Source organism: Pantherophis guttatus, chromosome 8 (assembly GCF_059756535.1).
Source record: "Pantherophis guttatus breed Tessera chromosome 8, ASM5975653v1, whole genome shotgun sequence".
Classification (NCBI taxonomy): domain Eukaryota; kingdom Metazoa; phylum Chordata; class Lepidosauria; order Squamata; family Colubridae; genus Pantherophis; species Pantherophis guttatus.
In genome coordinates, this window is record NC_142070.1 from 78,777,830 (window position 1) to 78,805,583 (window position 27,754).

The window sequence follows — 27,754 nt, forward strand, 5'->3', positions numbered from 1 at the left end:
TATATTAAGCCAGCCTGGCTTGCTGAAAAAAGAAAGTTTTAAGGGCACGGCGGAAGGCACCGAGGTCTTGGATTCTCCTTATCTCTGGGGGCAGCTGATTCCAGAGGGTAGGTGCCCCCACAGAGAAGGCCCTCCCTTCTTATATCTTAATATATTAATTAAAGGGATGGGGTAATGTGAACGATTTATCGTTCTAGGAAACACAAATCTGTAATTTTGTAATGCTTATTGGACGATTGCTGTATAACATTCAGCTTGTGTTTGAACTGCCGTGTTTCCCCCCAAAATAAGACTGGGTCAGGGGTGAAATGTAAAATTTGTTACTACCGGTTCTATGGGCGTGGCTTGGAGGGGTGTAATGTGACTGGGTGGGCGTGGCCAACTCTTTTTTTTTTTTTTTTAACTTTTCAAAGCATTTTTTCTAATGCTTTGAAAAGCCTCTCTGCCGATCAGGCAACTCAGCTGGCATCGTCAGAGACTTTTCAAAGCATTTTTTTTAACCACCTCTTCGGCCAAGAGGTTGCAGAAAAAAATGCTTTGAAAAGCCTCTGACGATACCAGCTGAGTCGCGCGATCCTTAGAGGCTTTTTTTTTTTTTTACTTTTAAAAGCATTTTTTGTCGGAAGAGGTTGTAGAAAAAATGCTTTTAAAAGTTTAAAAAAAAAAAGCCTCTGATGATCGTGCGGCTCAGCTGGGCATGGGGGGGCGCGGGGATTTTTGCTACCGGTTCTCCGAACCACCCGCCTCCATCGCTACTGGATCGGGCGACCCGGTCCGAACCGGGAGCATTTCACCCCTGGACTGGGTCTTATATTAATTTTTGCTCCAAAAGACACATTAGGGCTTATTTTCTGATTAGGTCTTATTTTTAGGGAAATATGGTACTAAATGCATCCATTTGGCTGACAATCTTAACTGGGCCTTATTTTGGGGTGTAGGGCTTATATTACGAGCATCCTGAAAAATCATGCTAGGACTTATTTTCCGGTTGGGTCTTATTTTCGGGGAAACGGAGTACTCAGTTCTGCTAAAGTTGTATTACACTAATATGTGAGTACAGATAGTCCTCAACTTACAACTGTTCGTCGAGTGACCGTTGAAAGTTACAACAGCACTGAAAAAAATTGATTTATGGCTGTTTCTCACTTACGACTGTTGCAAAATCCCCACAATCAAAATTCAGACGCTCGACAGCTGACTCATATTTATGACAGTTGCCGTGTCCCAGGGTCACCCCTTTTGCGACCTTCTGACCAATGAGGAATTCACCTAACAACTGGGTTGCTAACTTAACAACTGCGGTGATTCGCTTAACAACTGCGGCAAGAAAGGTCAAAAAATGAGTCAAAATTGAGCTCAATTGCAGCGATAAGTCAAGGACTACCCCGTACTTCGTTTTGGCTTGCTTATTCAGAATTCGGCTGTTTTAAAGAAAAATGGAGAGGAAATGTTTTGAAATGTCAGAAAACGCACCTTATTTTGAGGTGTGAATTGTTGGGAGCACCATTTAGACCAGGGGTGGGTTCTAAAATTTTTTACTACCGGTTCTGTGGGCATGGCTTATTTTGTGGGCGTGGCTTGATGGTCATGTGACAATTCTTTAGGATTTAGCAGAGATACTGGTCTACCAGGCTTTTAACTGCTTGCAGAGCTGTACCGGTCTACTCATTTGTTTTTGCAGGCACTGGGCTACCCATTTATTTTTGCAGGCATCGGTCTACTCATTTGTTTTTGGAGGCACTGGTCTACCAGCACACTGCCTTTTAACACTGATCAGCTGTAGGGCGGCCCTTTGAAGCCCCGCAACAAGAGTTTGAACAGCTTTTTCTTCTAGCATATCAGCTGGGATTCAGGAGACAGCAATAGATTGGGAGTGGGGCCAAATAAAAGGTAAGAATAACGTGGGAGGGGCAGGGGGTGGGGGGGCAGAACCGTTTTGGTGACGTATCGTCACCGCTACTGGCTCGGTGGAACCGGGCCGAACCAGGAGGAACCCACCACTGATTTAGACTCAATTTTTGGGTGATTGTTTTAATACCTGTGGTTTGTCTTTTTTATACTCGATCAGGGCTAGCGGTCAACTCGCAATCAAAAGAGTTTTAGGATTATACAGCATAAGGAGAAAAAGATCCTTGAAAAGCAACAGCCAAATATTAAGTTTCTCAGTTGGTTGAAGTCCCGTTCCCTTCACTTTGTCACTGAAATTGGACAATGGCCTGGAGAGAAATGGAAGAAGTGTGACAAGATTTTTCTGCTACGAAAATATAACTGTAATTTTTTTTTTTTAAAAAAAAAGAAGAGTACATTTTTACGTATTTGTAGATTTGAAAACCACCCAAATCAAGATTTTTTTTAGGAATCTCGATTTTGACAGCTTGGGAGATCTCGTGTGGAAACACGGAAATCTCTTGAGATTTTTTGGGACGTTTTGTATATGGAACCAAATGTGGGGAGGAAGGGATAAGGCTGCCATTTTGAACTGTCATGGACAACTAGACTGTCATATTCCCGTGGAAATTTCTCATTGGTGGGATTCAGCCGGTTGGCCCCGCCCACCCACCCCTGCCCTATTCTGTTCTACATTTCCATGTTTTTCAGCTCAGCTGATTCGCGCGGCAAGTGGATTCCCGCGCCTCAGCTGTTTTACTCACTGGCGTAAGTGAATAGAAGGTTAGGTTTTGCGCTTAAAATGAGCAATTTTTCAACACTGCAGGCATGCACAAATCGCCCGCTTACCAAACTGGTTATTAAACCAGTTGAATCCCACCATTGAAATTTCTCCATATGTTCCTGCATCAAAACCACTTCACGCACCTTGCCTATAAATCCTGACTCTTAATACAAGCCACCTGTATTTGCGTGAATATCTTTTTTGAATCAAAACCTTTTAATAAATGGATTAAAGCAGTTCTTTCTTCTCTGCTTTGAAGGAGAGGGAGGGAAAACCCTATACCATTCGATATACGGGTAGTCCTCAATTTACACCCACAATTGAGGCCAAAATTTCTGTTGTTCAGTGAGACATTTGTTAAGTGAATTTTGACCCGTTTTACGACCTTTCTTGCCACAGTTGTTAAGTGAATCACTGAAGTTAGTACTGAAATCGAGAGGAGAGGTGGGGAAGGGAGAAAGGTTGGGGGGAAAGGAGAGGGAAGAAGAGGGAAGTAGAGAGGGGAAAGAAGAGAGGGAAGTGGATAGGAGGAGAGGTGTAGGAGAAAGGGAAGGAGAGGGAAGCGGAAAAGAGAAGGGAGAGGAGGAGAGAAAAAGGGAGGAGAGGGGAGAGGAGAAGGAGAGGGGCGGGGAGGAGAAAGAAAGAGGGAAGGAGAGAAGTGGAGGGGAGAAAGGAAGGGAAGGAAGGAGAAGAAAGACGGAAAGGGATGGACTGTTGTAAAATTGGGTAAAATATGGTGTATATGAGAAAGGAAACAGACGGGTAATTTTTTATTTTTTATTTTACTTGATGGTTATGTAATCGACACCATAATGGAAGACAATATATGTTATAATATGATGGATGTTATCGCATATCTGTTTATACGTTACTGCATATTTGTTCATGTATATATGACTATAACGACGATGATGATGATGTTTGTACGTTCACATGTTAACATCTTGGACATGTGGAGAGCACACGGGTCAACATAGAAAGGAAATGTATGATATAAAACAATAAAAATGCAGTAACGCAGTCGTTGAGTGAGTCTTGCTTGTCAAAAGGTCGCAAAAGGAGATCACATGACCTCGGGACACAGCGACGGTCATAAGTAAGAACCCGTTGCCAAGCATCTGAATTTTGAACACTTTGGAGTGGGGCTGCTACAAAGGTTGTAAGTGTGAAAAATGGTCATAAATCACTTTTTTTCCAGTGCCATCGTAACTCCGAACTGTTGCAAATTGAGAATTATCTGTACTTCATTTGCTTTTGAATGTCTGCCTTTTTAATCTTGTTCTCTTTCGTGGCTGTGTTTCTCTCTGAAAGCTGAAGCTTAAGACAGGAAGCCAGATAACTTTCTGCTCCGATAAGGAATTCTTTGTCTCTCAGAACTGGCCGGACGCTCTTAGCAATGTTTCATAGATTTAAACTTGGAAGATTTTTGTTTGCTTACTTACTAACTTGATTTATAAGCTGTTCTAGGCTAAAATGACTCAGAGAGGCTTATGTCCCCATCTTTCAGTAGGAAAGTTAAAAAGAGAAAAAGGGGGGGCAGTATTTTAACCCTGTAACCATTAAGACTTACTGGTGGAATTTCATGGATTTTATACAACTACAGCAATGTTCAGTAGAGATATATACTCTTCAATCAGTAGATGGCAATGTTTATAGGTTTGTAGTTGCATCTATGGTATATGTGCTATGTCTTCCCTCTGAGTAAGATTTCCTGCTTCCTTCTGGCAGTTAAGCAGAAAACCACATGTGGACTGTGCACTGTCTGTTCTGTTGGGTTATATACAGAATTTGTAACAGTTGTAACTAAAATTCTTCTGCAATTGCAGATCCATCACGTTTTCAACAACTTTCCCTAAAAAAAAATGGGAGATTGCAGACAGGAAAATATTTACCTACTGTTGTTGAGTTGAGCAATGGCTTCTTGAGAAGAGACCATCCCAGCTTTATCTTCAAAACAGACAAGGCCACCTTCTCTCTCACATATGCATTCAGTTCCTGAATCAGTTTCCTTTACCTCCCTCAAGATATTCACCAGTCATGAAGGACCCCTGAGGTCTAAACCACAGGTGGCAGAACTAAACAGAACCTGTCTGACATCAAAGGTCCAATTAAACTGATTTATTGCAAAACAACCTATGCACAGGAATCTTCTCAACTAATGGCCATCACCTGATTAGAGTTAGATAAGTAGAATTCAAGAGAGGTTGAATTTACTCTGCTTGTGGCTCAGGGGTGGGTTCTATTTACCTTTACTACCGATTCGCAACAGGATCGCGTGCATGTGCTTGCTTCATTCACACACGCGCCTTGCTTCTGCGCATGCACAGATCACTAATGATGACACCCGGGGCAGTGGGCGGGGCCTCCCGCCGGTTTTACTACCGGTTCTTGCGAACCGGTCCAACCCGGGGGCAACCCACCACTGTTGTGGTTACATAAGAATTCTGGGCTGTGGTATTCAGCAGGTTCTGACAGTTCTAGAGAACTGGTAGCGGAAATTTTGAGTAGTTCGTAGAACCGGTAAATACCACCTCTGAGACTGGACCCATCCCCATCTATTCTCTGCCTCCCGAGTCCCAGCTGATCGGAAGGAAATGGGGATTATGCCTTCCCCTGGAGTGGGGAAGGAATTGAGATTTTACAGTATCCTTCCCCTGCCAGGCCCACCAAGCCACGCCCACCAAGCCACACCACGCCCACCAAGCCACTCCCACAGAACCGGTAGTAAAATAATTTGAATCCCACCACTGGCTGAGCCCCCTTTTAAGAAATCGTTGTTAATTCCTTAATGTCCATGAAGTCAGAAATTATATGATTTGTAACAGTTTTCATCAGAATGAGGACAAGGGAGATTGACATAGAAGTGTCAATTGCATTGTATTGTTCATCAATTTCTTTGCGCTAATGCAGAGTTCCCCAATGTTTTCAGCTTCATGGACTGGCAAGGGGATGGAGAGGGATGGTTCCACCGGAGCTCAAGACCCAGACGTGGCCTGCAGCCCTGGAGGGGGGATTAGAGACCTCTGTGATAATAGATCTTTTGTTCTCACAAAAACTAGTACTACAAACGGGAAGGATCTAATTAGATCACAAAGACACAATGGGAGCATAGCATGCACAAACAAACGCATTCTTTGTTTCTTCTGTTCCGCTGCATTCAAGATCGGTGGAGGAATTTTGACTCAAAATCCTAACTATGTAATTTCTCAGGTTAAAGAATGTTTTCGTTCTTCCGAAATGAAACATGAATGGAATAGATAGCTTAGCGGATGGACTAATTTTTATTTTATTTTTTTAAGTTAGCTTGTATTGCTTGCTCGGGGTGATAAGAGTTTAAAATTAGTCGATCTATGATTTTTAACACAGTTCGTTTGTTGCAGTAATTCCATTACGTTTGACGCTTGCAGAATCTCAAAAATTTACTCAGAAAGAGTTTGTCTGATTTTCAGTGAGACTTCACATTTTAACCTCAAGAGACCCGGCATTGAATTATAGAGTTTGGAACAAGCCATCATCTTTCTTTGAATTTTTAGGCACCGTGTTTCTGAATTTTAAGCTGCGATCGCACGCTAGAAAAAGGTTCAAGGGAAACCAGGATCTTTTTCTCGGTGAGCATCAGCTATGAATAAAAGAAACCTGGTTAGGAAGTTTGAGAGCAATAAATAAGTGAATTTCACAACGCCATTGGAAGGAGTTCCTTCTTCCTTCCTTTCTCCTGTGAAAATGGGAATTAAGCAAAATGTATTTACAGAAACATTTGGGGTATTGTAGAAGCAAGCAAGCAAGAGAGCGATCAAGATTGCAGTCTGGATCAAAGGTGGGTTGCACATAATTTTACCACCGGTTCTCCGCGCACCGACAATGTGAGCACATATGCTCACTTCACTCAAGTGCACACCTTCCATGCATGTGTGCGGGCTTCCAAGCATGTGCTTTGCTCGCGTGCATGGCTTGCGTGCGTGCGTGTGGCTTAGAAAACATGCCTAAGCGTCCCCACTGTCAAGTAATCAAGAGTTCAGGCATTTTATGGTGTTTATGTATTTATGACGTGATCGCCATTTGTAAACGTCCCAGCCGGCTTCCGACAAGTCAAGTCAATCGGGGGGGCGGGGGAGCCAGATTCGCTTAACGACTGCACCACTCCCTTAACCAACACGGTGATGATTCGTTTAACAACCGTGGCAAAAAAAAAAGGCGATAAAACATGACGTGCAACTCCCTTAACAATTGTCTCGCTTATCCGTGGAAATTTTGGGCTCGGTTGGGGTCGTAAGTTGAGGACTCCTATATATATACGACACACACACACGCAAATAAATAAAATAAAATCTCTTTTTTCATCTTGCTTTCGCTGGATCTTTTTTTTTTTTTTTGCCATCCCCGACTTTCTCTCTCCTGATTATCAGACCTATGCCTTAGATCCGTGATGGCGAACCTATGGCACGTGGAGCCATGTTGCCTGGCACGCCAGCTCAGCTCCGGCGCGCATGTGTGCGCAGGCCAACTGATTTTTGGGTCTTCTGGGCCCACCAGAAGTAGGGAAACAGGCTGTTTCCTGTCTCTGAAGGGCCTGGGGGTGTGGGGGTGCGGAAGGCCCGTTTTCCTTTCTCACTCCAGATCCTCCAGATCCTCTCTATGCATCTGGGGAGGGCGAAAACAGCCTTCCCCACTCCCTTGGAGGCCCTCCGGAGGCCCGAAACAACCTGTTTTCCAACTCCCCAGATGCATAGAGAGGATCTGGAGCCAGATGAGAAAGAAAAATGGGCCTACTGGGCTATCGCGTGCCAGGAGCAGGGGGGGAGAGGGGGGTCGTGTGCGCATGTGTGGGGCACATAGAATTATGGCTCTGAGCATGTGCATACATGAACCTTCCCCGCCACACACCCCTTCCTGGCACGTGACGGCAAAAAGGTTAGCCATCACTGCCTTAGATTGTGTTCCTTTCTTACCTTTATACCTGGGCCTTATTTGCATACAAAAATCCCATTTCTTCGCTTAGCACAGGGCGTGAGCAAAATCTTATCGCAACCCATGTCCTGTTTGGACAAGTTGCTTTGCCTTGGCCTCAATCCACAGGGTGGAGCAGCAGGGAGGAGACGGAAAAGTTACACTGTGCAGTTTTGTATTTTTTTTATTTTTATTTTTAACACAAGGCAAGGCCAAGGTTGTTTTCTTAAGGGAGCAGGGTTCATTATCTGATTTCTTATTAATGCTATCTACAATTCTATGTAGCTCAAATGTTGGGCATCGGGGGGGGGTGTCTCTCTCTTTGAACTTGGCCTATTGATTTGACTTTTAAGAACATTGCTGAATCCGCATATCGTTCAGTTGTTTCTTGGGGGAGTTGAAAAAACGTAACTCCCGATTGCAAAAAAATAAATAAAATGTAATTATAGAGATTTTTTTAAAAAAAACAAACAAACAAACCCCATTGAGGGAAAGAGCATTTTGGAAACGCAGGAGGGGGTAAAGCTGCAGTCTTTCGCCTTTAAAAAAAATAATAATAATAATTTCTGATTTTCAAAAACTTTCTGCATTTACTTAAAAGTTTTTTTCAGAAGGGGTTTGTCAGTCACCTCCTTGAAAAGGTTGAGAGAAATGCGATTGTGATATGTGCCCGAAGCAGGACTAGAACCCACAACCTCCCAGTTTCTAGCCTGATGTTGTTCCACCCTAAGGTGACGTCCAATTGGCTGTTCTTTTGTCTTAAAATTTGGCAAAAACTCGTACCGGCGACTGGCTATTAAATCAGCAAGTATGAATTTTAAAGTATTTTACTCTAAGTTTTTCTAATCGGGGATTAGCGGTGGGATTCAAATAAATTAACAATCGATTCTCTGCCGTAATGACCGTCTGGGTGAGCATGGCCATGATGGGCATGGCCGGAGGGTGTGGCAGGCAGCACTCGGCCTCCTGCACCCCCCTGGGAGCAAACACGGGCCACGTGGGGAGCGCCGCCCCTCCGCGCCCTGTTTTGGGCCTAGTAGGCCTCCCTGCAGCCTCCTGGGAGCAAAAACGGGCCATAGGGGGGGCGTACTGCACCCCCCCCATGCCCCGTTTTGGGCCTAGTAGGCCTCCCTGCAGCCTATTGGGAGCAAAAACGGGCCATTTTTGCTCCGTGGGGGCTGCACTGCACACACTCTTGTGCCCCGTTTTGGGCCTAGTAGGCCTCACTGCAGCCTCTTGGGAGCAAAACCGGGCTGTCGCGGGCCTGTTTTCCACCTTCCCAGGTTCCATGCACCCCCTGCACTTACCTGAAATCCAAAACGGGCTGCGTGGGGACTCTGGGGTGGGTCGGAGCCAGCCAGTCATTGGAACTATCAGTTCGTCGAACCGGACATAAAATTAACATCCCAAACTGGTCCAAACCGGCTGAATCCCACCTCTGCCCCTTTTGCAACCCTCTGACGAGCAAAGTCAGTGGGGAAGCCAGATTCACTTAACAACCGGGTGACTAACATATCCACTGCGGTGATTCACTTAACAACTGAGGCCAGAAAGGTCATAAAACCAGGCAAAACTCACTTAACAAATGCCTCCCTTAAAAACATAAACTTTGGACTCAACTGTGGGCATAAGTCGAGACTACCTGTATAGTGAAAACATATAAATATTTGCAAAAATCATAAATACAGATATCCTTCATAGTTAGACATTATGGACAAAGTAGGTTTATAAAAGCAGATGAAAACATACCATGAGCCAGCAGAATTCTGGAGATATTTGGCATCAATTCTGTTTTCCATTCATCTTTCTTACCTTGAATTAATATATCAGAGCGATTATAATACATGATTATATTATAAATCGATTATAGGTTTGCTTAGTGTTTTATAAAAGGCGCATACCTTGCGATTAATCATTCACGTTATACTTGGGATCTTCTGAGCTTGCATTTTTAATTTCAAAAATGCCCAGTTGAAAATGATTTTTAATTTATTGGCCGACATCCTGAACGGAATTCAAAAATTGATAATTATCATGTGTTGGTTTTTATTCATTTCTAGCGCCACCTATGGATGCAAATAAATTATCTCCTGTGAACGGCTGAATACAGGTAGTCCTCGAATTACGACTCCCACTCAGCCCAGAATTTCTGTTGTTAAGTGAGACATTTGTTAAGTGAGTTTTGCCCGGTTTTACAACCTCAGTTGTTAATTGAGGCACTGCAGTCGATAGGTTAGTAGCCCGGTTGTTAAGTGAATCTGGCTTTTCCATGGACTTTGCTCATCAGAAGGTCGCAAAAGGAGATCACACATGATCTTAGGCAGAGGTCATAAATATGAGTCAGTTGCCAAGCGTCTGAATTTTGATCACATGATCATGGGGATGCTGCAATGGTTGTAACTGTGAAAAATGGTCATAAGTCACATTTTTCAGTGTCGCTGTAACTCAATTTACAACAATTTGCTCAGTGACTGTTCAAAGTTACAACTGCACTGAAAAAAAGTGACTTATGTCCATTTTTCACACTTACGACCATTGCAGCATCCCCATGGTCACATGATTTACATTTGGATACTGGTCAGCTGACTCACATTTATGACGGTTGCTGTGTCCCAAGGTCACACAATCCTCTCCTGCGACCTTCTGATGAGCCAAGTCCACGGAGAAGCCAGATTCACTTAACAACCTGGTTACTAACTTAACAACTGCGGTGATTCACTTAACCAACGGGACCAGAACAGTCATAAAATGGAGCAAGAGTCACTTCACCAATGTCTCACTTAGCAACATAAATTTTGGGCTCAGCTGTGGTCATATGGGGCGGATTCCCCCATGCAACATAATGGACAATACCCTGTTTCCCCTAAAATAAGACATCCCCTGATAGTAAGCCCAATTGGGCTTTTGAGCACATGCACTAAAATAAGCCCTTCCTGAAAATAAGCCCTCCCCGAAAATATTTAAACACATGCACAGCCGGTCCCCGCCATTTCCTCTGGTTTCCTCCCCGTGCCCCAAAATAATAAGACCTCCCCAAAAATAAGGCCAAGTGCTTATTTCGGGGTTCAAAAAAATATAAGACAGGGTCTTATTTTCGGGGAAACACGGTAGTTGTATAATTTGAAGTTCTGCAAAAGTTAAGAGTGCTGGAGCGGTGTTAGATAATGTTTGGCACACTCATTTTGGAAGAGCTATTTGCGGTGTTTTGCAAATAAAATCACAACCCCCTTTGGTTTCACCTTTCATAATTCAAGAAGTCGGTTTCAAGATGACAGTACTTGGGTGATTTCCATTTATTTAAAACTCTGACCTTCTTCAAACTTGGGGTGATGCCTCCACCAGGAAAAAAATTGGGCCAATTCCTGCTTTCCAGTTAGCATTGTAGCAGGTCACAAAAGAGTTTATGATAGTGTGTGTGTGTGTGTGTGTGTGTGTGTGTGTAAAAGAGAGAGAGAGAGAGAGGGAGGGAGAGAGAGAGAGAGAATACGGCTAGTCCTAGACTTACAACCATAATTGACCTCAAAATTTCGGTTGTTAAGTGAGGCGTTTGTTAAGTGAGCTTTTTTTCCCCCATTTTACGACCTTTCTTGCTACATTTATTAAGTGAGTCCCTGCCGTTGACACATTACTGTAACCTAGTTGTTAAGTGAACCTGGCTTCCCCATGGACTTTGCGGTGTCAAAAGGTCACCAAAGGGGATTGATTCAGTGGTGGATTCCTCCCGGTTCGGCCCGGTTTGCGCGAGCCGGTAGCGGTGACGCTATTACGTCACCGAACTGGTTCTCATTCTTCGGGAGCTGGGCCCTCCCGCCCGCCCCTGCGTTATTCTGACCTTATATTTCTGCTGTTTTCACCCAGCTGAGTGGTGCGGCAGAGCGGATTGCCGCACCTCAGCTGGGCAGATTCGCAACGCGCTTGCGCGAAGCACTCGTTTGGTGTGCCTGCAAGCGCAAAGCGCTCATAAAAAGAGAACCGGTAGTAAAGCCGGTTAGAACCCACCCCTGGATTGATTGCATGACCTTGGGACATAGCAACAGTCATAAGCGTGAACCGATGGCCGAGCATCTGAATTTTGATCATGTGATCATGGGGATGCTGCAAAGGTCGTAACTGTGAAAAATGGTCGCAAGCCACTTTTTTCAGTGCCCGCTGTCACTTGGAACGGTCACTAAATGAACTGTCGTAAGTCGAGGACTACCCATATGATGGATTAGTTTTTAATCCTTATTATAAACCAATACATAGTGATACAGGTGGTCCTGGACTTACAACCATTCTTTTAGTGACCGTTCAAAGTTACAGCAGCATTGAAAAAAGTGACTTATGACCTGACATGCCTCCCCCCCACTTCCAGCGAGTGAGAGGGCAGCTCTGGTTGGCCTTGGAGGAAACTGGGGAAGGGCAGAGTCAGGCCAGGCAAGGCTATTCGGAGTTAGCAAGGCCTGTAGGCAGGATGGAGAGACAGGGCTCAGACAAGGAGCAAGGGCTAGGAGAGTGCAGAGAAGGCGGGATCAGTGCAGGCAGAGAAGGCCACGTGTGAGGAGAGTGCCCCACCCAGCTTCACCAGGAGCACCTGGGGAATGAGACTTAAGGAGACACCACGGGGAGGGGCATTTGTCGGGAACAAACTCTGAGTTCATGAAGTGTTGTGTGCCGACATTTGAACTTGCCAAGAGTCCTTGCATTCCTTGTTGGCGTTCTGGACTAATTATCTGGATCTTCTGCTCCCTGAACTCCTTGCCTGGCTCTTGTTTTGCCAAATACATTTGGGATTTATTGCCGTGCAGCCTTGGGGCAGATAGCGCTGGGCTGGATTAATTGCAGCCAGAGGCTGCTTGAGGTTTGTGTGGGGGTTTGTTCTCACTCTGCTCTGGGACTTGCCAGAAACGTGGGAGCATTTGGGGGAGATTTGGAGCAATAAAGGAGCTGTTTGAACTGCCAGCTGTTTGTGTTATCTCTGTGCCGTGCCCTGGGTCATCACATGACCAGTTTTCACACTTACGACTCATGAGTATTCAAAATATTGCTTTAAAATGTGTGTCCTTATTCCAAAACGTCATGTTGTAATCATGCTTTTTAAAGGATCTTGGGTTTAGAATTTGAACATGTTGGCATCATAAACTCAGAAACCCTGCAGAAAATGTTTTTAGTTTTTGAAAATGTCTTTAGTCTGAATTTTGCTGTAATCCACAATTGAAATACCGTTTGTTAATCCCATATTGAAGTGATGTAAAATGAAAATTACAACCGTTGTACTTTTCTCCCCCCTGTTTTTAGAATCCAAGCTATTTATCTCGAAAGAAAATGTTAATGTTTGACCCCGTCCCCATCAAACAAGAAGCAATGGAGCCAATTCCAGTGGTCAGTATTTAAAAAGAATATAAATGTTAAATATTTATTCTCATGACATTGTAATAAGGCTGTGTGCAATACCATTCACATTCTTTTTTTCCGGTTCTGAAAGATGCAAGATTAAAAACAGGGTAGAGGTGACCAAATATGCGTTCTGAGCATTTATAACAAATAAATTGGATTTATTTTCCTTTTTTTTTTTTATTGGATTTATATACCGCCCTACTCCCGAAGGACTCAGGGCGTGAACAGCCACAGAATAAAAACACATAAATACAAAAATTTAAAATAGAATAAAAATGAATTAAATAATTTGGCTGAGACAAAATTAAAATACCCAATAATTTAAAAACAAATTAAAATTTACATTTAAAAGGGGAGATTTAGGCCAGGCCAGCTTGATGAAATAAGAAAGTCTTGAGCGCGCAACAGAAGGTGCGCAGATCCGGGATCCTCCATATCTCCGGGGGGAGCTCGTTCCAGATCGTAGGTGCCCCCACAGAGAAGGCTCTCCCCCGAGGGGCCGCCAGTCGACATAGTTTGGCCGACGGCACCCGGAGGAGCCCCTCTCTATGGGAGCATACTGGCCGGTGGGAGGCTATTGGTGGTAGCAGGCGGTCCCGTACATCAAAATTTACTTACTGCGGGTATCAAAAAGCGTTACCTGTTTCCAGACACGGTTGCTTCAGCAGAGACATAGATTTGCAATACAATATTTGGATTAAGAGACACCGACAAAACAAAAACATCTATGGGTATGACAAAGAATAGAAGCCAATTTAGTGTAGTGATTAAGTTGCTGCTGGCCTAGAAACAGGAGACTGGGAGTTCTAGTCCCACTTTAGGAATGAAAACCAGCTAGGAGATCTTCAGACCAATCACCAGGAAAGTGTGAGTTCTAGTCCCGACTTAGACATGAAGGCTGGTTTGTTGGCTTAGGCCAATCACCAGGAAACTGGGAATTCTAGTCTCACCTTAGGAATGAAAACCAGCTAGGTCCGTGATGGTGAACCTATGGCACGCGTGCCTGAAGTGGCACACGGAGCCATGTTGCCTGGCACGCACGGAGGCTCCCATTCCTCTTCCGGGTTTCTGGCACGCATATGCGCACGACGATCAGCTGGCCTTTTTGCGCGTGGCAGTGCCGGAAACTGGAAAAACTGGTCTTCTGTTTTCCTGCGTGAGCATACGTGCCGGTCAGCTGATCATCAAGTGCGCATGCGCATGTCCACCAGAAACCCGGAAGAGTAGCTGGCCACCGCACATGGGCTTACCGGAAACCGGAAGTTCATTTTTGGGCACGCGCATGCACTCTGGGCAGCTCCTCTTCGGGGTTGCGGCCTAGACAAACGCGCTCAATTTGCCATCACTGAGGTAGGTGATCTTGGGACCAATCACCGAGGGAGTGTGAGTTCTAGTCCTGCCTTATGCATGAAGACTGGCTAGTTGACTTTGGGCCAATCACCAGGAAACTGGGAGTTCTACTCCCACTTTAGGAATGAAACCCAGCTAGGTGATCTTGGGACCAATCACTGGGAGAGTGTGGGTTCTAGTCCTGCCGTAGGCATGAAAGCCACCTGGGTGATTTTGAGCCAATCACTCCCTCTCAGCCCAACTCACCTCACAGAGTTGTTGTTGAGGGGAAAATAGGAGGAGGAAGGAGTATTAAGTATGCTCATTGCCTTGAGTTACGGATAAAGTAAGAAAGGCAGGATAAAAACCTAATAAGTGAATCGTTTACTAGAGTGAAATTTTTCATTTTCATTTTTCATTTCATTTTATTAAATTTGTATACCGCCCTACTCCCGAAGGACTCAGGGCGGTGAACAGGAACAAAATAAAACACATAAATACAAAAGTTAAAACATGATTAAAACCGAATTAAATAATTTTTGCCCGAGACAATTTAAAACTCCCAATAATTTAAAACGAATTAAAATTTCAGTTTAAAAATTTAAAAGAAGGGGAGAAAATTAGGCCAGGCCGGCCTGCTGGAATAGGAGTGTCTTCAAAGCACGGCGGAAAGTGCACAGATCCGGGATCCTCCGTATCTCCGGGGGGAGCTTGTTCCAGATAATAGGTGCCACCACAGAGAAGGCCCTCCCCCTAGGGGCCGCCAGTCGACATTGTTTGGCTGACGGCACCTGGAGGAGCCCCTCTCTATGAGAGCGTACCGGCCGGTGGGAGGCTGTTTGTGGTAGTAGGCGGTCCCGTAAGTAGCCAGGTCCTAAGCCATGGAGAAATAAGCGTCTCTGTGCAGTATTGTCATTTGTAGTATGGTTTTCAAAAAAAACGTTTCTGTATATTCACTGGATTTACTTTCATTTTAAGTCCAGTAGAACTCACGTTAGAGCATGACAGAAACAAGTCGCAAAGAAGGAGTTCCTGTTCTCCAGTACATTTTTTTCCCCTTGCTCTTTTCTGCCACTGGTTTCCATTCATTCCTTTCCTCCCCCTTTTCTTCCACAGTCGTTCAACTCTACTTACATGGACCATATGAAGTCCAACAAGTACGGTGTCATCTACTCCACGCCAGATATGATGTCCAATAAGTTTTACCAGATTCCAGATGGACTGTGCAGTGGGGTTCAGGTGGAACCTGTTGACCTTACCATGAACAAACGGAGTTCACCGCCATCAGCTGGAAATTCTCCTTCCTCTTTCAAATTCCAGACTCTACCCCGGAGATCTCCCCCTGGATTATTAAATCTTCCCTCATCCAGCCCTCCTATGAAGAAACTGGGCCCACCGGGAATGCAGCCTTTTACTATGCCCTTAACGATCCCTCCGGTCATGGCGGCTCTTTCCCGTCACGGACTAAGGAGTCCCGGAATACTCCCAGTTATTCAGCCGCTTGTCGTTCAACCCGTCCCTTTTATGTACGCCTCTCACCTTCAACAGCCTATCATGGTGTCCACCGTTCTTTCCGAAGAGTTGGAAAACCCAAGCAGTGTCCCAGGTAAAACAGCTGTCCTCGGGTCTGTTTTGCACTTTCTTGTCTTATTTTTTGGGGTGGGGAAGTCAACCTAAAAGAATTTTGTTCATCTTCTACTTTAAATGATGGCAATAGCACTAAGGCTTAGACTTATATACCGCTTCACAATGCTTTACAGACCTCTCTTAAGAGTCAGCCTATCGCCCCCAACAATCTGGGTCCTCATTTGACCGACCTCGGAAGGATGGAGGGCTGAATCAACCTTGAACCGATGAGAATCGAACTACTGACAGTCAGCAGAATTAGTCTGCAATGTTGCATTCTAACCACTGTACACCATGGATGGATGGAATGAAGGAAGGAAGGAAGGAAGGAAGGAAGGAAGGAAGGAAGGAAGGAAGGAAGGAAGGAAGGAAGGGCTATAGCACTAGAAATAGCACTTTAGAATATACTGCTTCACAGTGCTTTATAGACCTCTCTTAAGAGTCAGCCTATCGCCCCCAACAATCTGGGTCCTCATTTGACTGACCTCGGAAGGACGGAGGGCTGAATCAACCTTGAACTGATCAGAATCGAACTGCTGACAGTCAGCAGAATTAGCCTGCAATGCTGCATTCTAACCATTGTGCACCATGGAAGGGAGGGAGGGAGGGAGGAAGGAAGGAAGGAAGGAAGGAAGGAAGGAAGGAAGGAAGGAAGGAAGGAAGGAAGGAAGGAAGGAAGAGCTATAGCACTGGAAATAGCACTTTAGACTTATGTACCGCTTCACAGTGCTTTACAGCCCATTCTAAGCGTTTTACAGAGTCAACAATCTGGGTCCTCATTTTACCAACCTCAGAAGGATGGAAGGCTGAGTCAACCTTGAGCCTGTCAGAATCGAACTTCTGACAGTCAGCAGAGTCTGCCTGCAATACTGTATTCTTACCACTGCGCCACCACTGCTCTATAAATTATCCTAAGCTTGATGGTGTAACTGGAAGCTTATAAAGAGAGATACTGAACCATAGGGAGCATCCATAAGAACTGAAGAAAATGCTTCTCCTTAAGCAATCTTTAGCTAGCTTTCCCTTACTTTAAGGTATCCCATTGTCGTAGTGAGAAATGCGGTGATAAATGGAAGGGCAGAAAGAAATTGTAGGCTGACCTACATTTCTTGGAGGAATGGAATCTCTCAAAGATATATAGCTAAAGTGTTTCAAATATATTTGCTAGGTGCTAAATTGATTTTTTATTATTATTATTATTATTATTATTATTATTATTATTATTATTATTATTATTATTATTATATATAAATTATTCTACACCATTATTATTAACACCAAGCACTTGGTGTTCCTATAGAAAGCAAAGCAATAGAATGGAAGTTATGTAGATTAATTCAATTATTCTTAATAGAATAACTGATATTATTCTATTAATACTTGGTGTTCCTATAGAAAGCAAAACAATTCAATTATTCTTAATAAAATAATTGATATTATTCTACGGTGTTAAACACTTGGTGTTCCTATAGAAAGCAAAACAATAGAACAGAAGTTATGTAGATTAATTCCATTATTCTTAATAGAATAATTGATATTGTTCTATTAAGCACTTGGTGTTCCTATAGAAAGCAAAACAATAGAACAGAAGTTATGTAGATTAATTCCATTATTCTTAATAGAATAATTGATATTGTTCTATTAAGCACTTGGTGTTCCTATAGAAAGCAAAGCAATAGAATGGGAGCCACAGTAGATTTTTCTATAGAGACCAGAACAAAGAGCTGGGTTATAAGGTTTAGTATAGAACGGCATTGTCATTCAGCTATGTAAATTAATTCAAATGATTTTATTTGCAATTTATATTTTTAAGAACGATGTAGCAAGAATGCGGTGACAGAAGACTCCAATGCAAGCTGTTTTCCTCTTTCTTTACCATTTACTGACTTCTTCCTCCGCACAGTATCCGTCATCGAATCTTACGAAAAGCCAGCACTAACGAAATCTATCAAGATTGAACCAGGCTTGGAATCGCCAAGAAACGACTACTATCCGGAGCAAATGTCTCCTCCTGTGATGACCTCCTTGTCACCTCCCATGCTACAAGAGTAAGTAGTTTAGAAGTAGTTTTCGAATCTCGCCAACGAAAGAGCGAATGGCGGTTGAAAGCTAGTTGACTGGCCTTTGAGGCAAGCTCAGCAACGTTGGGCGCCTTTCGTTAGCCTAATTCACAAATCTCATTTGCATAGGTATGGGCCCATTCAAATATTGAGCAAAGAAGAGCAATAAAGATGATTAGGGGACTCTGGAGGCTAAAACATATGAAGAACCGTTGCAGGAATTGGATACATCCAGAGGTGATATTCAGCCGGTTCGGATCGGTTTGCCTGAACCGGTAGCGGAAATCGTGGTGAGCCTGCCCACTTGCCCCAGCTCTCTGCCATCCTATTTAGTCATGTTTTTGAGACTGGGTGCAAGTGCGGAAGGCGTGCGCACCAGCGAAGTGCATGCATCGAAGGCTGGGCGCATGCATGGGTTCACATTTGTTCTGTCCCTGTACCACACACGCACCCCCACAGACGGCCCAGAGTTAATAAGCCACACGACAAAATTCTTTGAAGATAAAGCTGGCAGCAACCCAGTGGCTAGCTGCCAATTCAGACTTTACTCACACAAAACAAAGATTAGACTGCAAGCATTCCGATAAAGCAGGCAGAGTTTCAACAATACAAGGATTAATCCAAATGCAGTCCGATAAAGCAGGCAAAGTCCAGTAACGCAGAGATCATGGATTATTTCTAGTTTTTGCTCGTCACAAACTGAACCGGCCACTGCACCCACATTTATACCCTGTGGGGTGTGGTCCAGTGACTCAGCTAATCTCTGGCACGCCTTCCCCTCTGCTGTGCACGCTTCTCCCTGCGCCTCTGCCGAGGGTCCAGCCAGCACTTATCTCCTTCGTCGCTGTCCACCTGTGGCTGCGGGGACGTGCTTGGCTCTGAGCCTATCTTTTGGCCTTCGGTGTCCTCCGGAGGCATTGCCAGAGAGGAGGGTCCTGGAGAGGGAGGCCTTGCCAACTCCTCTTCCTCACTCTCAGAGTCTGCATCTGTCGATAGCCCAGGCTCAGGCAACAGAGCCACAACAACATTTGTGAACTGGTAGGGAAAGTAAGTGAATACCACTCCTGGATACTTCTAGTTTAATGAAAAGAAGGACTTGGGGTGACATGATAGCAGTCTTCCAATATCTCAGGGGGTTTCCACAAAGAAGAGGGAATCAGGCTATCCTCCAAAGCACCTGAGGGCAGGACAAGAAACAAAGGATGGAAAGTAATCAAGGAGAGAAACAACCTAGAACTATGGAGAAACTTCCCGACAAAACAATCAGTAGAACGACTTGCCTCCTGAAGTTATAGGTCAGTGATGGCTAACCTTTTTGCCGTCGCGTGCCAAAAGTAGGGGGAGCATGGGGGGGGGTCGCGTGCATGTGTGCCCAGAGGCTTTCTAGGAGCCTGGGGAGGGCAAAAACTGCCTTCCCCACCCCCTCAGAGGCCCTGCGGAGGCAGGAAATAGCCTGTTTCCCAACTTCCAGTGGGACTGAAAGGCCCGAAAATCACCTGGCCGGCACGCACATGCGCGCTGGAGCTAAGCTAGGGCAACGCTTGTGTGCCCAGGTGGCACGCGTGCCGTAGGTTTGCCATCATGGTTATAGGTGCTCCATCACTGGAGGTTTTTATGAAGAGATTGGACACCCGTGCGTCTGAAATGGTATACGGTTTCCTGCTTGTTCAGAGGGTTGGACTAGAAGACCTCTAAGGTCCCTTCCAATTGTTAAATCTCAGGGGATTTGTTCAACTGAGATTATTCTTTATCATTGGCCAGAATAAAAAATAATCTCTTCCATGTCCTAATTTTGGTACGGCCATCAGGTTTTCATTGATTTGTCATCGTCTTATCTTTCCTAGCCAGATCCAATTTCAAATGTATATCTCTAGAACCGTGGTCTGTGTGAACTTCAAATATACCCCGCTGTGCATCTTATCTGAATTGTAGTCTTCAGAATAAATGTTACAACCGTCATTTATGGAAGCCAAAGGCTTTCTGTTTTAGAAAGACAAAGAGTGCATTTCTGTGCAAACATAAGTCTTAATTCTACTTGTAGGAAAGTCCTTGGTGGTAAAAGGAGTTTGCATCCTTGTGGTTGCGCCAAATCAGAAATTCTGATTTGGGCTCTGAAGAAATAGATGAAGAATAAAATCTGATGAGTTTATGTCGGTAGAGCAAAGGAAGTTGATAGCATTCATAGCATCGGGGGTGGGGAGGGAGAATCTGTATCATTTAAAAAAGAAGAATACTTTGCTGAGATATTTAGAAAAATGTGTAAACCAATAGAAGAAGGGGTGGTATTTACTTACTTTCCCTACCGGTTCGCAAATGTGAAGTGCATGCCCCTTCCGTGCATGGACCCGGCCTCAAAAAAGGTGCCTATAGGACGGCATAGAGCCGGGGGGGGGGGCAGGCCCACCCGTGATTTCCTCTACCAGTTCGGGTAAATTGGTCCAAACCAGCTGAATACCACCTCTCAATAGAAGCACTGAGATTTCTGAATTCTGCTTTCCTGGAAAACAAGATTGCGGCTTAAACTATTCGGTCAAATCCTACCGTTCTAAAGATAGATAGATAGATAGATAGATAGATAGATAGATAGATAGATAGATAGATAGATAGATAGATAGATAGATAGATAGATAGATAGATAGATAGATAGATAGATAGATAGATAGATAGATAGATAGATAGATAGATAGATAGATAGATAGATAGATAGATAGATAGATAGATAGATAGATAGATAGATAGATAGATAGATAGATAGATAGATTGATTGATTGATTGATTAATAGATGATAGAGAGATAGAGAGAGATGAGAAAGATAGATAGATAGATAGATAGATAGATAGATAGATAGATAGATAGATAGATAGATAGATAGATAGAGATAAGAGAGAGAGAGATGTGATGATAGATAATAGATAGATAGATAGATAGATAGATAGATAGATAGATAGATAGATAGATAGAAGATAGATAGATGATAGATAGATAGAGATAGAGATAGATGATAGATAGATAGATAGATAGATAGATAGATAGATAGATAGATAGATAGATAGATAGATGTGATAGATGTGATTGATAGAAATAGATAGATAGATAGATGATAGATAGATTAATAGGTGATAGAGAGAGAGAGAGAGAGATGTGATAGATAGAGATAGAGATAGATGATAGATAGATAGATAAATGTGATAGATAGATAGATAGAGATAGAGATAGATAGAGATAGAGATAGATAGATAGATAGATAGATAGATAGATAGATAGATAGATAGATAGATGATAGATAGATTAATAGATGATAGAGAGAGAGAGAGAGAGAGAGATGATAGAGAGATTAATAGATGATAGAGAGAGAGAGAGATGAGAGAGAGAGAGAGATGTGATAGATAAGATATAGAGATAGATGATAGATAGATAGATGTGATAGATAGATAGATAGATAGATAGAGAGAGAGAGAGAGAGAGAGAGAGAGAAAGAGATGTGGGGGGGAGAAATAGGGGAGGGGGGGAGATGGCTTGTTCATTCCAGCGAATAAATGAAACCAAATCTTTATTAGGAAAGCAAGCCAAAACTATTATACCACAGAAGCCCATGAAATTTCCTAAGCTTGCTTGAATTTTTTCCACATGTATGTAATGTTATTGATGCCGGCAGAAGACAAATGGCCATTGAGGAAGTGAACTCTGGGGTGTGGGCCCTTTTTTAAAAAAAAAGAAGAAGACGAAAGAAGATTTTAATTCAAAAAGTTGCCCTTTTAACATATGATTCAACTTAACGCAGGAATCATCCTTCAGTTATAGTCCAGCCTGGGAAGAGGCCTCTACCTGTGGAATCGCCAGACACGCAAAGGAAGAGAAGGATACACCGGTGTGATTACGAAGGCTGCAACAAGGTGTACACTAAAAGCTCTCACTTAAAAGCCCATAGAAGAACACACACAGGTAAGGAAGCAAATGTTTATTTTCTTTTGGCGGGGAGCGGAGGTTGGAAACCTTCATGAAACGATTTTTTTTAAAAAAAACCTAGCTCCTACTACAGGTAGTCCTCGACTTACAACAGTTTCCTGAGCGACCGATCGAAGTTAGAACGGCACTGGCAGAAAGTGACTTAGGACGGTTTTTTCCACACTTAACGACCGTTGCAGCATCCCCACAGTCAGATGATAATTAAAATTCAGACGTGGGTTTCACTCACCTTTGCTACCGATTTCGCTCGCGCATCCGCAGAGCGTATTTGATGACATTCTGGGCCTGTGGGCGGAGCCTCCCGCCGCCGCTACTACTGGTTCGTGCGAACCGGTAGCCACCCACCACTGTCGGCAACTGATTCACATTTATGATGGTTTCCGTGTCCCCGGAATCTGGATTCAAATGTTATTCAGATGTGTTGCTAACTTTAACAAATGCAATGATTCACTTCATTAACTGCCTCGCTTAGCAACAGAAATTTTGGGCTGTCGTTGCAGTTGTAACTTGCGGTCGTAAGTCGAGGACTTCTTTCTTGTATATCCTATGCAAGCTTGTTTTAGAAGCCGGCTTTACTGTGTTTAGTGATTTATTCCCCCACAAGTAGATTCAAGAGGCTGATATTTATTTTCCCCTTGGTACATTTTGCTTCTCTGTCTGGTAGCTAAACTTATTTTTTTGGCCTTCTAAGTATGACTCAGTGGAATATTCACCAACACACCCAACTATATTGGCAGTAAACGACTTCCTCAAAGAACTGATGGTATTTAAAAGTTTATGATGTGCTTTTTAAAGCAAATAAAGGGTTCTTGGGAAGAGAATTATGGATCTTTTTTTTTTCCTTTCCATCTTTCCAGTTTTTTCCATTTAATGCAGGGGTGAAATCCAAATTTTTTCGCTACCGGTTTTGTGGGTGTGGCTTGGTGGGCGTGGCAGGGGAAGGATATTGCAAAATCTCCATTCCCACCCCAATCCAGGGGATACATATTTATGTATTTATTTATTCATTTATTTATTCATTTATTTATTCATTTATTTATTCATTTATTTATTCATTTTTTTAATTTGATTTATATGCCACCCTTCTCCAGAGACTCAGGGCGGCTTACAATGCGTTAAGCAATAGCCTTCATACTTTTGTATATACCTGCTTAGTAGGGCTTTCGCCCCCCCCCAAGCGGTGTTCTTTTTTATACAAAGTCAGCTTATTGCCCCCACAATCCGGGTCCTCATTTTACCTACCTCGAAAGGATGGAAGGCTGAGTCAACCTTGAGCCTGGTGAGATTCGAACTTGCAGTAATTGCAGGCAGCTGGTGCTACTTAATAGCACTTTAGTCTGCTGCGCCACGAAGGCTCTTTGTCATTGCAAAATCTTCCAAAATCTTGCAAAATCTCCATTCCCACCCCACTCTGGGGCCAGCCAGAGGTGGTATTTGCCGGTTCTCCGAAGTACTCAAAATTTCCGCTACCGGTTTGCCAGAACCTGTTAGAACCTACTGGATTTCACCCCTGATTTAATGGTAGCATCATTGAAAGCCATTTGAAATGTTGCTTTGATGTTCCTCAAATTTAGAAAGTTTGGATATTGGGTTTTGGGCCCAAGTTTAAATATTCATTGGCCCAAGGACTCACGAACACCACTGGCGATACAGGTAGTCCTCGACTTATGACCACAAGAGAGCCCAAAATTTTATGTTGCTAAGTGAGACATTTGTTAAGTGAGCTTTCCCCCCCTTTTTACCATCTTTCTTTCCACAGTCATTAAGTGAAACATTGCAGTTGGTACATTAGTAACCCGGTTGTTAAGTGAATCTAACTTTGCTTGTCAGGAGGTCACAAAAGAGGATCACATGACCCCGGGAACAATGCAACGGTCATAAATATGAACCAGTTGCCAAGCGTCCGCATTTTGATCATGTGACTGTGGGAATGCTGGAACTGTTGTAAGTGTGAAAAACAGTCGTAAGTCACTTTTTTTGGTGCCGTTGTAACTTTGGACGGTCACTAAATGAACTCTTGTAAATCGAGGACTTCCTGTATATTTTTTAAATTAAATAAGGAGACGAAACCTTTAGTCACATTGCAAAGGTAATAATATATACATTTATCAAATCAAATAAGTAATAAACATGATATTGCAAAAGATTTGAGGTCCTACATAAAAAATTGACAAAGGTGTAATTGGTTTGTGTATAAAAAGTTCATCCGGAATTGACTGTGCAAATTATCCATCGCTGGCAAGAGAGCAAATGTACACATTTTGTGGCACATTTTAAATGTACAAGGACCTAGTTTACTAATGTTTCCACCCAGAATCAAAACATCTGCCGGAAAAATAGATGTAGGGGAAGAAGTGGCAAAAGTTGAGGGCGGAGTTAAAAGAGGTACCAGCCTAGAATCCCATAGGGACGTTCAGTGAAATTACCGGCGATGAAGAAATATTGCTCTTCTCGTACGTTTTTTTTTTATGTATCGTTAAAATAATCTCGTTTGTGTTTCTTAAAAAGTATTTCCTTTTTTTTAAAAAAAAATCCACAGGTGAAAAGCCTTACAAATGCACTTGGGAAGGTTGCACATGGAAGTTTGCTCGATCGGACGAACTAACACGGCACTTCCGGAAACATACCGGCGTCAAACCGTTCCAGTGTCCGGACTGTGATCGCAGTTTCTCTCGCTCTGACCATCTTGCCCTCCATCGGAAACGCCACATGCTCGTCTGAACTTCTCACTTCTCTGCCCTTTTTTGGGGTTTTTTTTTTTCTTTCTTTTAATTTTTTTTTTTTTTACCTCAGCATTTTAATTCAGATTCAGCTGGACTGGATCTTTGGATTTTTATCTCCTCGCAACCTTTCTTGATGGTCAGTAAAATAAAAAAATAAATGTTTGCTTGGCCCATCTCGGATTCTTGCCTTCGGACAGACCGAAAGAATGTGAACATTTTTTGTGTGTTTTGTTTGTTTCCTGGGGGATGCTAAGCGCCCCCTCATTTGCCAGCAAATAGATTATATCTCCTTAAGACAATTTATAATCAAGCTGATTAGTTTTGCCATTTAATCAGCCAGTATATATTGATGATACAGTTACTGGTTTGTTTGTTTTTTCTTCCTGAAATCCAGTTTGCTAATCCTTGCCAGAGACTCGGTGTGCCTGTCGTAAAAGGATGCACGTCTCCTTTTTATGCCCAGCAATGCAATGAATGGATTTGTTTTGAATATGGTTGGTTCGTTAGAGAAGCATGTTCCAGAAGACATAATTATTTTTTGGGGGGGGGGATGCAGAAAATGAATTCCTCAACCCTGGGAATGAATGAAAAAAAAAATTTCTCCATTTATCAGCAGAAAACAGACGTCCACGCAGATGTCACAAATCCTGATCAATGTTGCCTTTTTTGTGTGTGGGTTGGGGTGGGGGTTATGCAAGTTGTTTTGCCTGAGAATCGAGTGTCTTGGTAGATTCACTGAGCAAACCCTTTCGGTGGGATGCAGTGATCTGTTTTTTGTCATGCAACTGTGTGAATGGGACACACACGGTACTCCTTGTGGTGTGACATTCATTGATAAAAATTGATTAAAAATCTACCTCGCTGGGGAAGCGTGGCAGGCATAGAAATTTTTCTCCACGCCTCGGCATTTTCCTGCCCTCACGAGAACACCTCGACCTGCCTTAGCGGAGAAAAAGCCACCGTTCCAGCAAAAATAAATTCAGCTCTTCCTTGTTGGAAATGAATTTCCATCCGAGACCTTTTCCAATATTCTTATGATCCCGGATGAAAAAAGATTTGCTTAATTGAAGCACTTCCAGAGAGCATAGGATTCGGTCACAATGATCACCAATTAAAGACTTGGAATCCCGTCAAATCGTTTTTATCAGCCCGTATGAAAACTTCAGCGGACAAGCCCTCGCCAAGTATTTTTGTAATACCTTCTCAGTATCGATGATTTTCCAAAAAAAATAATAATAATAATAATTTTGAAAGATTAGATAGTTTCATCCTATAAATCTTCCGTATCTTCAGAGATGCAAATTTTTATATTTATATTAAGGAAATGAGACTCGCCGTAATCCACCAGCATTTTGTCCTTTTGCAACCTATGGTTAAATTCGTGGGAATTGTTTCTCTCGTATGTAGAAAAAAAGGAAAGATTTTTTTTTTATATTAAAAAAAGGAAGCCAACGATGACGACAACAGCCAGAGGAATGAGCAGGAGAGGAAGGGATTGCAGAATATAAACTAAACACTTTATAAACTAAAAAAATCACATACATTTCGAGTAAATAATTGCTCAGGGGCAACTTGGCTTACTCAAAATTGCTTGTTGTATTGTTCCATAAATTGTATTTAGCTTCAGTTGTTCTGGTATAAACTTTTTCTAGCACTTTCATCATCCTGTTCCCTCTCTTACTTTTTAAAAGTTGTATTACCGAACTCTCATTAAACCGGTGTGTAATATGGAACACTGTGACTAGACCACGTCCATTGTTTCTGGTACAAAGATTCTCACGCCTTAGTTAAGTCTTGCTCAGTTCCTCAAAAAAAAAAAAAAAATACTATTTAAATTCCAAATTAGCTGGCCTAGTCTCCTCTTCCCCATCCTCACATTTTTGATATTTCTGAAATAAGGTTCTCACAAAAAGTAAGTTATAGGTAGCCGTTGACCGCAATCGGAAGCAGAATTTACATTACTAAGCAAGGTCGTTCTTAAGGAAGTTGCGTCCGATTTGTTAAGCGAATCATTGCATTTGTTAAGTGAATCATGGGTTCATTAACCGAATCCCGACTTCCCCCATGAACTGGGAAGGTCAGGAATGGTGTTCCTATGACCTTAGGTTGTTTTCGCAACCCCGAGCAACCAAATTTTGACCTGTAGTTGAGTAGAATTGTGTTTCAGTGGTGTGCAACCAAATAGGCAGCTGAGAGCTTGACAGAAAATTCAATTTATTTGATACTTCAGAACAAGGGTGAGCAAAAGCTCCTTTCTGGCAATTGAATTTATGCAATTAGTTTCTTAAGGTGCATTTTATTATTATGCCAAGAATTTGAAAATTGTGGAAGGCGTACAGAGGTAATCTTCGACTTCTGACCGCGATTGAGCCCACAATTTCCGTGGGATAAGCGAGACAATTGTTAAGTGAGTTTTGCGACCGTTGTTAAGTGAATCGCTGCGGTTATTAAGTTAGTAATACGGTGGCTGAGTAAATCTGGCTTCCCCCGTTGACTTTGCTTGTGACCCTGGGACACCGCAACTGTCATAAGTGTGAATCCATTGCCAAGCGTGCGAATTTTGACCACGTGGCAGCGGCAACAGTTGAAAGTGTGAAAAATGATCAAAACTCACCTCAGTGCCATTGTAACTTTGAACGGTCACTAAATGAATCATCATAAATTGAGAGTTGCCTGTATGTGCTTCTAATTGTTCTTGCCCTAAGACAAAGAAACCATTGTCCATTTCAGCGAAAGAGGCAAAAAAAAGAGTCACTTTTGGAGCTAAATGGCATGATTAGCCAGTACTAGTAGTCCTCAACTTGCAACGGTTCAGCTTAATGGCTGTTCGGAGTTACCACGGCACTGAAAGAAGTGACTTATGACCGTTTTTCACACTTACGACCATTGCAGCGTCCCCAGGGTCATGTGATTTGCATTCATATGCATGGCAATTGACTCACATTTATGACAATTTTAGCGTCTACGGGTCAGAGGATTATCAGACAATAATTAGAACTGCAGAAAAAAAACATGGCTACCAACCTGCCTTCCATTGAGGACCTGGATACTGCAC

General features: G+C 43.0%; 1 protein-coding gene across 1 annotated transcript in view; it reads left to right on the forward strand.

Annotated features, from left to right (window-relative positions):
* KLF3 (KLF transcription factor 3) overlaps positions 1-26,432 on the forward strand; it is a 42,686-nt gene extending 16,254 nt beyond the window's left edge. The window contains exons 2-6 of the mRNA XM_034407256.3: positions 12,896-12,979; positions 15,440-15,929; positions 17,853-17,997; positions 21,792-21,952; positions 24,516-26,432. Coding sequence (XP_034263147.3) covers positions 12,923-12,979; positions 15,440-15,929; positions 17,853-17,997; positions 21,792-21,952; positions 24,516-24,697 — 1,035 coding nt within the window. The 5' untranslated portion in view covers positions 12,896-12,922 and the 3' untranslated portion in view covers positions 24,698-26,432. The remainder of the gene's footprint in view (positions 1-12,895; positions 12,980-15,439; positions 15,930-17,852; positions 17,998-21,791; positions 21,953-24,515) is intronic.
* Positions 26,433-27,754: the final 1,322 nt, after the last annotated feature.